Source organism: Lactuca serriola, chromosome 9 (assembly GCF_051521515.1).
Source record: "Lactuca serriola cultivar US96UC23 chromosome 9, Lser_US96UC23_V15, whole genome shotgun sequence".
In the NCBI taxonomy this organism is placed as follows: Eukaryota; Viridiplantae; Streptophyta; class Magnoliopsida; order Asterales; family Asteraceae; genus Lactuca; species Lactuca serriola.
The window spans coordinates 62,145,519-62,161,197 of NC_136416.1; the positions used below are offsets into that span (position 1 = coordinate 62,145,519).

The following is a 15,679-nucleotide window of genomic DNA, read 5'->3' on the forward strand; positions in this document are numbered from 1 at the left end:
CTCCTTCGCATACTTATAACACCACTCTACATACTATCAACCTTGTGTATGCTACGGCTACCCCATAGTCTTACAATACTTCCCATATTTTACATGGATCTAGCCCGTGGTCCTGATGTCCATCTACCAACCCAAACCATAGTCATCAAGAGGCGAAGACGCATCCGACTATACCCCAATCAGGTGTTCAGGTCATGCTTTGAACCCTAAAGCCTTTATCAGACAAGAATAGGAAGAAAGACTCTAACACAACCTTCAACTTGTATCTGATCATATATTCGCTATGTGCCACAACTGATGCTTCACATATTCGGAAAGATAACATGAATCTTCATTCCTTATACAATCTCAATCCACACCGCAATTAGAACCGACCCTCCACTTGCTTAAGGTATGGAATTCCTCCTTGTTTCACACATGGAATTATTGCCAATAATCCTAATGGTTCCCCCCCCCCCCCCCCCCCCCAACTTGGATTTAACTACACCTTGCCAACCTTACTAAAGACAACGGATAATGAACCCCTTTATCGGAATTGACGAATCACCAACCCAACAACCCATTTACCGAAGGATTTATGTAGTATAATCATCTTCAATCAATATAATTTTCGAAATTCTTTTAACAATTATAGCGTCTAAACTAACCCACACTCCCAACATCATTATCCACTTGCTATCGCTCTTTTCCTAACAACGGTATCGATCAGAACCAAGAGTTCATTAATAAACAACTGACATCCATATTGAGTGACATAAGTACTTCTGAATTATGAATTCATTATCCCATGAAGGGACAACCAACTTCCATGAGATCATTAATTATCCCATAAATCTCGATTTTTCCTTTTTTAATTTTGTCTCAATTGACTAAAATGCCCTTATGCTGAAATTTGTGTGATTATATGGTACATGTTACCTTATTGTAATATCATAGACCCTCAGATCATGACTTTTGATTTTAATTTCATCCGGTGGTTCAGATCTGTGCATTCTGGCACACAATAATTAGTAAAAACAAAATAAACTAAGCATATATATATATAATAATAATAATAATAATAATAATAATAATAATAATAATAACTTTTGTGACATAACCCACTTTTTATTTGTAAATTTTGATAACTCAAAGTTGAAAAAAGTGGAATATTTTTTCCGGTAAAGTACATTCAAAAAGCAATTTCACCACATAAAGTGGTGTTGTGGTTGTTTTGTTAAAATAATTAAAAATAGAGTTATTTTGTCAAAGGCTCCACTTATTTATGTGATTTTTCGGATCAAAGATGACGATGTTTTATTGGTAAAATTTGATAACTCAATATTGAAAATAAAAAATTAACAAAAAGAGGTTACACTAAAGATGACAAATGAAGCCGTCTAGTATTTCAATAGAAACAATAAGAAGGCGACAAAAAACATAAAAATATTTCAAAGAAGAAAGATGACAAATGGTGGCTTCATTTCTAAATCCTGTTTTCTTCTTAAAAGGAAAGCAAATGTTTCTTAATGATTTTATATCTATACAGAAATGGACAATACCAACACTATTTCTTTTAAAAAAGATATCTACAGATTTTGAGGATCATAAGGTTATTATCCATGATTCGTTTGAATCTCTTAAGAAACTCCTCTGGTGCATAGAAACCAATATATCAAACTAAAATGGTATAAATAGATGTTGATTTTTCATATAAGATTTCTCGTGTTTTTCTACTTTGCATGAGACGACTATAAAATTATATACATCAATATATTGCTTTTGTTGATTCCTTATTCATTTAGAAGAAAAAACTTGAATTAAAAAGAAAAGATTCGTCTAAGAGTACAAGATTAAAATTTTTATTTTAAACAAAAAATTATAATCCAAAATATATTCAAGTAGTTTTTGAGAGTTTTTAGTTTTTATGTTTTATGTAATTATTTTTTTTAAAGTTTAAAATTACTTTTTACAAATCACTTTTACACAAATAAAAGTTATAATTACCAACTAGTTTTATAAAACATACCTGATGTCTAAAACAAACATTGGTTTATGGAATGAGCTACTCTTTGATGTCTAAAACAAACATTGGTTTATGGAATGAGCTACTCTTAGGATGATTATGGAAGAAAGGTCCCTAGATGGCAATAAGAAAGCTAATGTTCCTTGGGAAATCATGAAAAAAAAGGAACATCATGTGTTTACCTTTTTTCTTAAAGAACTAGTTAAGTGTTTACCTTTTTTCTTAAAGAAATTTAGTATTATGTTAGTTGTATTATGTTCAGTTAGTAAAAAAATTATAACAATTCTAGCTTTTTGTATAAAAAATATCACCATTGATATCTTAGATGTGACCATTTTGTAGCATCTTTAGAAATAAATTTTAACTTTCTTTAGATATTATTATGTATGTTTAACTTTTATGCTATGAATAAGAAACCAAAAATGTTTCCATAATATATTGTTCAAACTTTTAGTTCAATGAACAAATAACTTGATCAACTATTACACAAAATTTAAAATCGTGAATGATTGTTAGGATGAAAGGTCAAATACTAGTTCCAATGACTCATCGTCATTTTCGTCAAAATGTATTTTCTAAAAAAATATTATTTTTCTCAACAAATATCATATCAATTCCTAAATTAGAAGTTATATATGGCTTTGGCTTAGTTCAAAGCCTTTTTAAACTCGTGATCTTGGTAGAACCTTGCATATGTAAATGTCTTTATATTATCTAAATCCTAATTGATATTAATAATATTTACTAAACCTAATTTTTTTGTTAACAAAACATGAATTAGATTAGTAGCATGTAACTATATTTTTAATCAATATATTATTATTTTGTCTTCTAATTATTAGTAATATGATATTAAAGAAAATTGAGACTCTTATAATTGAAGGATAAGATGATAAGAATGAAAGTTTGTGCTTGTTACATTAAGCTTTTCGTGTTTACTCAAACATATCTCTTATCAATTATGTATTTAACCGTTTTATGTTATTTAAACGCATAAACTCACTAAACTTTATAAGATTACACGTTGTGCGGTATGTGTTTCATGTTTTAAAAGATGGTATCTTTTTTGAGTTTTGCTATGATGTGATGAGTGTGGGGATTAATTGACATGAGATGAACATTGACGCTCATGTTCAATACTTGTAATGAGCGATTGAATATAATAACTTTTAAGTAAAATGATGATATATCCTAAGTGGATGAAGGTAATAGTAATTTAAGTGTATGTAGAATAAATTAAATATAATCGTAATTTGCAATCTTTGATGATTTGGGGCTAATAATTTTTGTTATGGGTATTTAGATTCGAGTCGATATATAGATAAATACATTTTTTAGACATTTAAGTATTTAAGGAAAGGTTAATTTCATTAATTGTCAACCTACAATTTTGTGTATTCCCATTTATTCAATTTGGAAAGTGATTGTGTATAAGAAATTTTGTGTATTGTTATTTATATTTTGATGTCCGTAAGGGTAACTAGGTATTAATATTATTCAAAATGTGCTATATAAACTGATATAGATAGTTTACCAAAAAAAGTGCTGATTTAGCATCCTTTTGGTGTCCACATCGTAGTTTCCTCATTTTAATATTCGGAAAGGCCACCAATTAGCTCATATGTTATCATTTAGTATATTTATTTATTTTATTATTTATTATTTAGATAAAAAAAGTCAGTAAGTTCAAATCAAGACAAGAGCTGATACACTAGTAGCGGATTAATGAAAAATATTAATCTTCCAAATTGGAAATCCATATTTAAAAGGAATACGTAATAGTATACAATATTAATAATTATATATTATTTGAATAAAAAAAAGCTTTCATTGAACATATTTTGAGTAGAGTTGTTGCTATTTTCTTAAAATCAAATTATTTAATTGGATAATTTGAATTTGATTATTTGGTTTAGATGTTCAGATTGATTTTTATAAATTTGAGTTATTATTTTGAATTTAAAATTGATTTTGGTTTATAAAAATAAGAACCGAATAATTAAAAAAATCAATTACCAATTATTTATTTATTTAGTTATATTATTATTTTTAATATATATCTTTTTAATTGTTTATAAATTTATTAAATTATTTTTCTAATATATTAGAAAGTTTCATCAATATAATACATTAAGATATATATATTTCTTATCAAAAGTTTTTGTTTACCAAATATCCAACTATAATATATATTTTTCCTAATAGTTATTTATAAATTTTAATGTATAACTAAACAATTTTTTTAGATTCTTTTATAAAGTCGGTTAATATCAAAATTAAATATTTTTAAACTATCTTGCCTCTTAAAACCCAAATTATAAGTAACGATCTAACTGAATTTTAATGTTGTTGGATCATATTGAGTTTGAACTTAGTTTAAATTATCTTGATCAATGGTTGAAAACTAAAATCAACTTTAAATCAATTGATCATATCAAATCGAACAAATCTATCCAAATGAACACTAAATTGTTGATCCAATTCTTGTACGTCATTTTTATTGTTTTTGTAAATCTCATGATATATATTAATATGAGTTATATATCATATTTAACAAATTACATATATACAACAACAAACCTATATATATATATATATATATATATATATATATATATATATATATATATATATATATATATACTTGCTAAGTTGATTTATATTATAAAAAACAAATTATTAATTATAATATAACTATTTAACAAAAATATGTATAAAGTAAAAACCCGACCCAACCCGTATAAGTTTTTTAGCCCGTCATCCGAGACGGTGAAGTCCATCTACTACTTTATGGTAGAAATGTATGTATGCAGAATACACCTCTTTCCTCCATTCCATCCACCATTAAAAAGCTTAAAAAGCTATATGTTCTTTCCCCTCTCTCTCAATCATCGGAATCTCCGGCCAATCAAGCTTTAAGCAAAGCACAGTTGGAGAAATCGGAGAGAGGGAGAGACCGTGTGTGATTGTTCTGTTCTGATTGAATTCGGCTTTTTATTATTTCAATTTTAGGGATTGCTCTGATTGAATTGGGTTTTTTAATTTATTTATCTTGGAGTACCGATTAGGGCACGTTATTGTGTTGAAGAATAAACGTTAATTCATATTTGAGATGGATTCGGAAGATGATATGCACGACGCGAACGATGCCGAGTCTCTTGATGATGACTTCTACAGTGGGGAGACTGCGATGGACTCCGATGATGGCGATGCAGCCGACTACGAGTTCATCGACAATGATTCCGATGATTCTGATGATCTCCTTTCTCGTCGTAGCCAGGTACGGTGGATTACGTGACAAAACAGCTGATTGATTGATTGATTTGGTATTGTGATCTATACTTTCCGTTATTAAACGTAATGAGAAGGAAATAGACCCCTTGAGATGATCTAGTGCTGCGAATTTAGATTGAGATTTTTACAATATATGATGCTCGTTTTTATCTTATAAATTAGTGAGACGATCATAAAACTAGCAGATTTTAGGAACTTTTTGTCGTGTCCAATCGTGCTGATGTTATTCCAGAATTCACCAATGGCGGCGTGCTATCAAAAACAACTTAAGAAGTAACAGAAAGTTTTAAGAAACTCAGCATCCATGATGCAGCTTTCTAGCTGATTTTCTTTTCAGTTTCAATTAATAACTGGTTATAAATTAGGGACATTTCTTCCCCCTGATAATGTCCTAAATGATCTAGGAAATACAGTCATATCTACATCTGTTTCATATTAAGCATTAGTATAAGTGCTTCTGGCCTTTCTTTTTTCAGCAAAACTACACCATTTTAAATGAAGCTGATATTCATCTACGTCAAGAGGATGATATCATGAAGATATCTTCAATACTTTCCATTTCTCATGTTGCAGCTGCCATATTACTCCGCCATTATAACTGGTAATCTATGTTTCTATCCTTCCTCTTCTCATATAAACTTTATATATATTCTGCTAATTAGATTTCAATGTTTTCTACCTACAGGAGCGTCAGCAAAGTGAATGATGAATGGTTTGCTGATGAAGAAAAGGTTCGCAGAGTTGTTGGATTGCTAGAGGAACCACGTGCACTTCCCAATGTCAAAGAGGTAAATATCAACAATTTGAGGGCCATTGATTTCCTGTGTTTTACTTTACCACTTCTAACAGTTCATTTGTTTTTGGCAGTTGACATGTGGGATTTGCTTTGAAGTTTATCCTTGTGATAGTATGAGTTCTGCTGCTTGTGGTCATCCTTTTTGTGTAACTTGTTGGAAAGGTTTGTTCTGAAGCACATATATGTACCATTCACCACTTATATTTATATGCATATTTTAGTTTTGATGAAGCTGAATGCTTTCTTACTTTTATTGATATGGACCAATTGTTTAAATAAAGTATACATTAGAGAAGCCTAAAGTGATAAGGACTTAGGATTAGAAAACTAACTAGCTAATCTTAAATTGCTGATTTTTGTTCTCTACACACATATATACGTATATACACATATATCTTAACAATTACAATTTTGTCCCTAGTTTTATATTGCTCTCTTTTTTTTTTTGAATGTATGCAGGATATATAAGCACTTCCATCAATGATGGACCTGGATGCTTGACTCTGAGGTGTCCTGATCCATCTTGTGGTGCAGCTGTTGGTCAAGACATGATTGTTTCCATGGTCTCACATGATGATGCAGAGAAATATCAACGTTATTTTCTTAGATCCTTTGTGGAAGACAATAGAAAGGTAATATAAATTATTATAATTAAAAATCATCACATATTATTCCCTTTATTCACTGATATATTATCCTTTTTTTTCTATTGATTTTAGACAAAATGGTGTCCTGCCCCTGGTTGTGACTATGCTGTGGACTTCATTGTTGGTGGTGGAACATTTGATGTTACCTGTGGTTGCTCATATAGCTTTTGCTGGAATGTAAGCTTCATTATTTTAATTTTTTAAATGAAAAACAAAATAAATATTCATTATTTTTGACTGATATTAACAGTGTACTGAGGAGGCTCACAGACCGGTTGACTGTGACACTGTGTCAAAGTGGATAATGAAGAACAGTGCAGAATCTGAAAACATGAATTGGTATTTAGTTATATTTACTTATTTACCCCTGTACTTTTGTGATCTGACTTGATTAATTTTTCAGGATATTAGCTAATTCAAAACCATGTCCCAAATGCAAGCGACCAATTGAAAAGAACCAAGGATGTATGCATATTACATGTACTCCACCTTGCAAATTTGAATTCTGCTGGTACGTTTATTATTTATTTATTTATTTTCCAATGTACTTTTTGTAATTATGGATTCTTTTTTAATATAAAATTGTTGTGAAATGTCTTATTTTTCAGGCTTTGTCTTGGTGCATGGTCTGATCATGGTGAAAGAACAGGTGGTTTTTATGCGTGCAACCGTTATGAGGCAGCAAAACAAGAGGGAGTGGTAAGATAAATTAAGATTTATATCATTTAATAAATAATTTACACATTTGGAATTATTAAATATTATATATTATGTTTTTTTGTTGTGTGCAGTATGATGACACAGAGAAACGAAGAGAGATGGCTAAAAACTCTTTAGAAAGATACACTCATTATTATGAAAGATGGGCTACAAACCAATCTGTAAGCTGATATCATTATTTTTATATTATTGTTTATTTTTATATAAAAAAAAATCTTTGACTTTTAACATGATAATTTTTGTTTTCTGCTCTGCAGTCTAGACAAAAGGCCCTGGCAGATCTTCAGCAAATGCAAAGCACACATGTAAGCCATTTTTTTTATACATCCTTTATTTTTTTTTAGTTAAATTTTTAACAAATACAAAGCATATTTATTAATTTTGATTTATTTTTTGTAGCTTGAGAAGCTGAGTGACAAGCAGTGCCAGCCTGAATCACAGCTAAAGTTCATCACAGAGGCCTGGCTACAGGTGCCTATTTTTTATTAACTGGTGACATGTGTTTCTTTTTTTTTTTATTATTATTATAAAAAACAATATAATCCTGATTATAAATATTGTTTTTTGAATTTTAATAGATAGTTGAATGTAGACGAGTGCTAAAGTGGACATATGCTTATGGATATTATTTGCCTGAACGCGAACATGCCAAAAGGCAGTTCTTTGAATACTTGCAAGGTTCTACACATCCTTCCGTTCCATAATTTACCAAACTGCCATTCTACTAAATAAAACTTTATTTTTATTTTTTTTAATAATTGTTTCAGGTGAAGCAGAATCTGGATTGGAAAGACTCCATCAATGTGCTGAAAAGGAACTACAAACTCACCTCAATGTTGAAAGCCCTTCAAAAGACTTCAATGAGTTCCGCATGAAACTAGCAGGGCTAACCAGGTAATTTCACATGACAAGATAGGTAATACTGTGTTTGTTGTGCATTGGACTGATACTGATTTTTTTTTTAAACAGTGTGACAAGGAATTATTTTGAGAATCTAGTGAGGGCTTTGGAGAACGGGCTGTCTGATGTGGATGGGCACGGTGGAAGCAGCCGGACAGGTGGCGCGAGGACATTGGGAGCTGGAAGCAGCAAGAGCAGAAGCAGTAGAAGCAAAGGGGCTGCCAGGTCATCAAGCGGTTCAAGAGCCACAGATGATTCCGGACAACACTGGTCGTGCGAGTATTGTACTTTTGCTAATGCCAAGTCAGCAACCGTCTGCCAGATGTGTCAGCAACGTCGATAAATTTGCAATAAAAATGGAAGGGAACAGAAAATGATAGAAATGAAGAAGAAAGAATTTAAATTTGATGTTTTTTTCTTTTTGTTATTTGATGTTGTATGTATATAGTTTCCACGGTATCTGCTTGTTCAAAAAGTGTTCTGGATGTATTTTTAATATACGTTTTTAGACAAAAAGTATACATTTGGTTCAAGCTCAGAGAGTGGAATTGTAGTTGAATGTTGTATTCATATAGAAATTTATGTGTCTTTCTTTCATCTAACTATTAGAGTGTTTGACTAATCTGATGCTTTTTATTTATTTATTTTTTTTGTTTAATATATATTTTGAGAAAAAATTATTGTTAATATTGCAATAATTGGTAAAAGTGTGGATAATATGAAAAAGATTAGAGAGGGAATGTAAGAAAAAAGTTGTTTGTTTTAGGGTGTGTTTGGCACGGAGCTTTTGAGTGTTTCCGAACAGAAAGTCTCGTTTGACGTTCTAGCATTTAATTTAAACAAAGTGTTCAAAATCCAACTGATATTTTATAGTGTTTAACAAAATGTTTTTAGCTACAAGTTACCTACTTGTTATAAACTATTTTTGCCGAAGATACTCTTGTTCATTTTGTTTGAATGAAATGGACAATTATTGATTAAGGGCAACTTTTTTTTTTGTTAATTTATATCTTTTTAGTTCAAACGTGTTTTATCATTTCATCATGAAATGAAATGAAAATCTGTAACGCATATTGCAATACAAAAGTTCTAAAAATTTCAATTTCAACTAAATGACATTTATTTTTATAAAATAATAAGAAAAACCTAATGTTTTAACATGTTTTTTTGGATAAGATTAAGACTTTTTTTTTTTTTTTTTTTTTTTTTTTTTTTTTTTTTTTTTACAATCTAAACCAAATGTTTGACCGAAGTTTTGTTTTTGTTTTATCTAATTTACAGATTTTCATCTGATAAAAGTATATTAGGTCTTTTCCGAAAAAATGGTTCCAAATATTTGGTTTTTTATGCAAATAATCATAAAATATTTGATCACTTTTTTTTTATAGAAGGCCTATAAAGCATTAAAGCCGATAAATAAACAAAAATAGAAAAGTTAGGTTAAACTTTTGATTTAACTTGTAAAAAAATATTGAAAAACAACTCAGAATGTTATTAGTTTTTTCTTAAAAATAACACTACTTTTTGTTAGAGCTTTATTTGGGACCTATGAGCTTTTATTATGTTTAATTTTATTTTTACACTAAATAATATTTAGATAATATGTAAAGTTAATACACCATTATTTATAAATAATATAAAATTTTAATTTACCTTTACAACTAATCAAATATGATTTTCATTACTTTATTCCATTATTTGGGATCAAAGAGCTTTTATTATGTTATTTTTTATATATATTTTTTAAATTTAGTTATATGATAAAATAGCGGAATGAATAACGATGTATGTATAAACAAAATGTTGTAATGAGATTAAATTATATCATTTTATCCTTAAACTCCAATAATCAATTTTCATAATATACATCAATTTTAACTTTTGAGGAGTGGGTGGAAAAAAATAGAAGGGCAAACAAGTAAATGGTTGGTTTCTTACTACATTAAACCAAGTCTGTTCTCTTAACCCATTAAGTCATTCCACCTTGATAAGTAAAAAAAAACACTTATATCACAACTACCTAAATTAAGTTGTTTAACTCCTTATTAAACCAACACAACAAAATTCATTCGCTTGAAAAATGAATTGGATAAAGATTATGGAGTCGATATTGTGTTATAATTTATAATTCTTGTTTCTTCTACATATACAAGAAAGCAGCAATGAAAGATGAGCTTCAAAGTTGTTACACAGTGGCAGCTTTAAGAGACAGAAAATCCGAGATCTTGTTGGTATAAAAATCTGGTTGGATGGAATTGTTTGGGTTTTGAAGCATCGATAGACTTGTTACACCTATAAATATAAAAAGGGATCAAAATGTATATACAAATAAACAAAAAAAGTTTATAAATATAATAACCAAAAATATGTATAAATTATATATCACCTGAGAGAACAAGGAGAGTTTTGCATCCACCATTTTGCCCAAAAAGAATATCAGTGTCTAATCTATCACCAACCATACATATCTGCGACTTGGTGATTCCAAATCTGTTTTTCACATAAGAATGAGAGACTAAATGACCATTTTACCCTTACATTAAGTTTTAAAAAAAAACATCTTACTTGTTTGCCAAGTAATCCATCATGAATGTTGAAGGTTTCCCAACAGTAAGTGGTTCACGTTGAGTAGATCCAACAAGAGCCCCAACCATAGAACCACCACCTAAAACCACATTTATATTATATCCTATTTATTAATATTAAATATTATTTAAATATTTTTTAGTTAAATTAGAAAAAAAAAAAAAAAAAGTTAAACCTGCCCATTCTTGTGCATCTGTAAGATGAGTTACAGCATCACGGTTTGTAGCAAGGAAAAGACACCCTGGATTTTCACGAACACACAGTGTCCCATACCTTGCAAATCAAAACAATTTAAAATAAAATGGAAATGTTTCAGTTTAGTTTAATAAAGAGTAATGCATAATTAGATTTATTATTTAAAAAAAAAAGAACTTACTGAACTTTGTAGTAGTTAAAGTAACGATCAAACCCAACCACAACAGCACCAACCTATACATTTCAGAAAACAACATTTAAAAAAAAAATTCTGAAGTTTAATATTATTTAACTAAATTTATAATTTACAAGAAAGAAATAATAAAAGCATACATCTTTGTCATGTTCCATCAAATACCCAGGCTTGAGCTCTATCTTTTTTCCACCATCTTCCTGCAAAAAGAAAAATGTAACTTCACTTCATGCTGAAAATAACAAGTACCCAAAGAAGGGTAGTTTCGTCATTTGACATACCGGACCCCCGAGGTATGAAAAGCCTGCTAGCTCAAGCTCTATCAATATCCCTTCTTCACCAATCACATAAATCTGGACAATTTTTAAATTGATATATTAGAAAATCCTGGTTCTTTTCAAATATGATACTCATTATTTCAAGAAAGTAGTTATGAGTTATGACATATAGACATATATACCTTCTTGTCTTTTGGGAAATCAATTGATTGTAGATATGCAGCAGCAGCAAAAGAAGATGCAAAAATTTCCTCCTGAAACCTTTACTTGAATTTTAGAAAATTTCCAATATGGAAAATAGGAAAATCATTAGCACAATGTTACACCTCACCTCATTGACATTCAGACCAAGTGTCTCAAACTTTTTGCCATATTGTTTCCTGGACTTTGTTGAGTTATTGGTTACAAAAACTAGTCTCTTTCCCTAACAAAACAATACAAAACAATTTTGCCTCTTAGAAAACAAGAAAAGAAAGAAAATGGAATATATTTGGACAAACCTTAAACTTAAAGAACATAATTTGTACAAACCTTTGATCGGAGCAACTCTAGGGTTTCTGGAACACCCTCGATTAATGAATCCCCCTTCCAAATGACTCCTGTGTTATACAAGTTCCAAGAGAAACCAATATCAAGGGAAGAAAAATGACATATTGATAGTGGTGTGGTATTAAAGCTCTGATATTCAATTGCATACAGCTTGATGCTACCATGAATGTGGGTTACCTGATCCTGATCTCAACAATGGTGGTAAACAGGTAATAGCATTATACTTCAGTATTGGTAGTTATTATGGTTTACTAGTTGCAATAAGCAGGTTATTAGATCGAATTTGGTGTTATCTATGTCAAAGCTCAAAACACACAACTCCGTGTTGCAAGCGTATAAACCTCTGGTGCATATAAATGAAGATAGAACATAAATCAAAAGAAAGCTGGAGGGAAATTTCATCACTGTCCTACAAAATTCTCTAACTTATTCCAACTAAACGCAACGCATACCTGAATTAGCTCAAATGAAGCAAACTTATCCTTTCATGAAACGAGTTTAATGTTATTCAATAACTCTTACGAATCACAAGTTACTAACCAAGCAAGTGAGTATGTCAAAAACTACTAATACAAGTACTGAAATCGATCGAAACCGTTCATCTACATAATTCTTCGACGAGTTTAGCAAGAGAAACATAAAAAGGTACCATCACAATCGAAGATGAAAGTCTCGACGGAGTCAATTAGGGCATCGGCATTTTCCAGAGGCTGTGCAGCGACGGAAGCGGCGGCGGCGCAGGTGAAAGCTAGATTCTTCTTCTTATCCATCCTGTAAGAGTAATTACTCCATCCGATTGTGGTGTTGATCTTCTTCTCACCGTGGTCGTTGATCAATGGAAAACCAAATGATGAGGGGATCGAAACTGAAGAAATGCGCTTAAAATTAGAGAGAAATCTTTGAGGTGCGGCAGCGGAGACGACAGTTGCTCTGCTGCTAACAAGCATGTCTACTATATCTCCGTCGATCGTCGGCGGTTGAAATTAACGGATTAAAAGTTTGTATTAAAGATTTGGGGTTGGGTGAGGTGGCGGAATGAGTGGACGGCAGCCCCGGGTTTCTATCCAATCATCCAAAAAATTTCACGCCAATCTTTCCACCTTGTTTGCGAATTGTGATCCACCTCATTTCAAAAATCCGTTAGTGTAAAAATTTATAAGTCCAACAATACTTTTCAGTTGACAAAATTCTTCTGACAAACTGTAAAATTGGTGGCTATTCAGAAGATATGATGGATAAGACTTGCACGAGAGATTTTGGTCCATGAAAGGTTAAAAAGACAATTTTGTCCTTTTTTTCCTTTGGTATTGTAATATTTAGACAAAACTTCAAAAATGGCCCCTTTGGTTTTCAAAAATATCAAGTTTAATCCCTAAGTTCAAAAAACCTCACAGATGGTCCCTATGGTTTCAAAACTTTTAACAAATTGTCCTTTTCGCTAACACTGTTAACATTACTAATTTTTCTTTTAGTCTTTCCTCTCCTTGCATAGAAAGAGTGGATCACCTCTCTCAAAGTGATATTCCTAGGATAATAGGGTCTCATTTCTCTCCCAGTCTCAATGTGGATTTCTTTTATAAAGCTCCTCTCTTCACCATCTTTTGGCTTCCTGGTTTAATGGTGCCAAATCAAAATCACAGTGTGGCTTAATGTAACATACACGTTCTGAAATTGTGTATTGTTATTATTAAAAGCGAATAAAATTGAGTGTTGAGTTCTAACAGCTAGTTTTTACTAGAAATGAAGTAAAACTATGTTTAGAATCACTCATAAAATGTTGGAAGTCTTATGAGATTCCAATTAATAGTCAAATCATGAAAATTTAGCGAAAATATAAAATTTGAAATAAGTAAAATTTTATTATTGAAAGTTGTAGATAATCTCGTTAGAAACATTTAGGCAAAAACCTCATCGAAATCCAAGTTATAACGAAGAAGTTATGACCAAACGAAGATCCGTGATAAATCCGGAAAATACCTTGTCGCTTAAAAATCTAGTTTTCGATAAACTAATTTTTAGCCTTAGTAATGTAAATGAAAGTTGTAGAACTCTGTGAAAATAATCAACTTTCATATAAAGACCGTTTGAATCTGACTTCGTATGAGTAAGTTATGATTTTTCGAAGTTTCAGCTTAGCAGTAGACAGCTAAAAACTCGAATTTTAGATCGAGTGATTTTTAGCCGACACAACCTAAACGAGAATTGAAGGTCTCGTCATTAGTAGTGCAACGGTAAAAAGTCTGACGAAAACGGACGTCGGATGAAGAAGTTATGAATTTTTAACGGATTTTCCTGCCCCGGTCTGTTAAAAATAATAATATTAAAATTAAAATCAAAATTAGCCGACGAAGTCTAAACGAAAGTTGTAGAGCATAATTCTAGCTTCGCGTGCATATAAAGAACGTCAAAAACGGAGCTCGTATGCGAAAGTTATGGATTTTAGAAGTTTTTGCACATTTTTCGAGAAAATTCGTATGAATAGTGAAATGCCACGTCACCCTCGTATGCGAGGCTTCCACGTATCGGACAGATGTTCGCTTCTGATTAGACCGCAGCCTTGCGTGTTGCCTTCTGATTGGACCAAGCCGAGGACCACTAAGCCCGGAGCACCTTCGCATGAGACACCCCGAGACTCCCGAGAATCCCGAAAAATTTATCTTTTCGGTTTTGAAGCTCTACCTTTTTAGAGTCCAGTTTTTAGCTAATTCTCCCGGTTTTCAACAAATAAAGCCATATTTGGAGCCGATATGCTGCTCAAATTACTATTTTAACCCCCGATTATTTTAAGGTGAGTTCAATATATAGGAACAATTGTATGTTATGTGTTATATGTGCTATGTGTTTTTCAGTGTTATTATTCCGGGTTATTTTCCCGGGTTATTTCTATTCGCTATTTTTAATAGCAAAGTTATGCCTTTGACCATGTGATCAGTAAAAGGACTTAGATTCACGGTGGTACTGGTATGTAGCCTCTGGCCATGTAGAACATGTCTCGTAAGAGAATGACTTCTATTCTATGGCATTGGCAGAAGGTTAGATAGGACTGGTATGTAGCCTCTGACCATGTAGAGCATGACTCCGTAAGAGAATGAACTCTATTCTATGGTATTGCCAAATGGTTAGACAGGGCTTTAAGCCTGAAATCTACCAAAATGTTAATCCGAAGTTGTATATCTTCTGTGTCGTTTGGGCCAAAAAGCTTTATTCATGCCTATCTAGCATGGAAATTGTTATGTCTCATTGATCGTAAATCTTTGAATCAAATCTTGAGTTGATATTGAAAGCGTGACATATGATACGCATATGCTATTGTTGTTCTTGTTCTTGTTCCCTTTTGCTTCTGTCATATTGATATATATAAGGCATAAGATTATATTGTATCTATTTATTGAATTCACTAAGCATTATCGCTTATCCCTCTCAATATTTAACAATTGCAGGTGATGAGTATCCAATATAGTTTTATACTGCTGAAAGATTTAGAATAGTTAATACTATTTCTATGTATTTTAATGT

General features: G+C 31.1%; 2 protein-coding genes across 2 annotated transcripts; one reads left to right on the forward strand and one right to left on the reverse strand.

Annotated features, from left to right (window-relative positions):
• The first annotated feature begins 4,888 nt into the window (after window positions 1-4,888).
• Window positions 4,889-8,964, forward strand: ARI8 (IBR domain-containing protein). The gene is made up of 15 exons (XM_079019022.1): window positions 4,889-5,285; window positions 5,776-5,900; window positions 5,985-6,087; window positions 6,167-6,257; window positions 6,555-6,727; window positions 6,815-6,919; window positions 6,993-7,081; window positions 7,146-7,253; window positions 7,351-7,441; window positions 7,534-7,623; window positions 7,720-7,767; window positions 7,862-7,933; window positions 8,041-8,140; window positions 8,230-8,356; window positions 8,432-8,964. Exons 1-15 carry the CDS (start codon window positions 5,118-5,120, stop codon window positions 8,703-8,705), a joined length of 1,764 nt encoding a protein of 587 aa, XP_078875148.1. The 5' UTR covers window positions 4,889-5,117; the 3' UTR covers window positions 8,706-8,964.
• A 1,466-nt stretch (window positions 8,965-10,430) lies between these two features.
• Window positions 10,431-13,289, reverse strand: LOC145072410 (phosphoglycolate phosphatase 1A, chloroplastic-like). Its single transcript, XM_079018829.1, has 11 exons — window positions 12,813-13,289; window positions 12,146-12,213; window positions 11,946-12,038; window positions 11,797-11,868; window positions 11,618-11,689; window positions 11,477-11,536; window positions 11,325-11,377; window positions 11,124-11,221; window positions 10,928-11,027; window positions 10,749-10,852; window positions 10,431-10,654 (listed from the first exon to the last, which is right to left on the reverse strand). Exons 1-11 carry the CDS (start codon window positions 13,108-13,110, stop codon window positions 10,548-10,550), a joined length of 1,125 nt encoding a protein of 374 aa, XP_078874955.1. The 5' UTR covers window positions 13,111-13,289; the 3' UTR covers window positions 10,431-10,547.
• Between the last annotated feature and the right edge of the window lie 2,390 nt (window positions 13,290-15,679).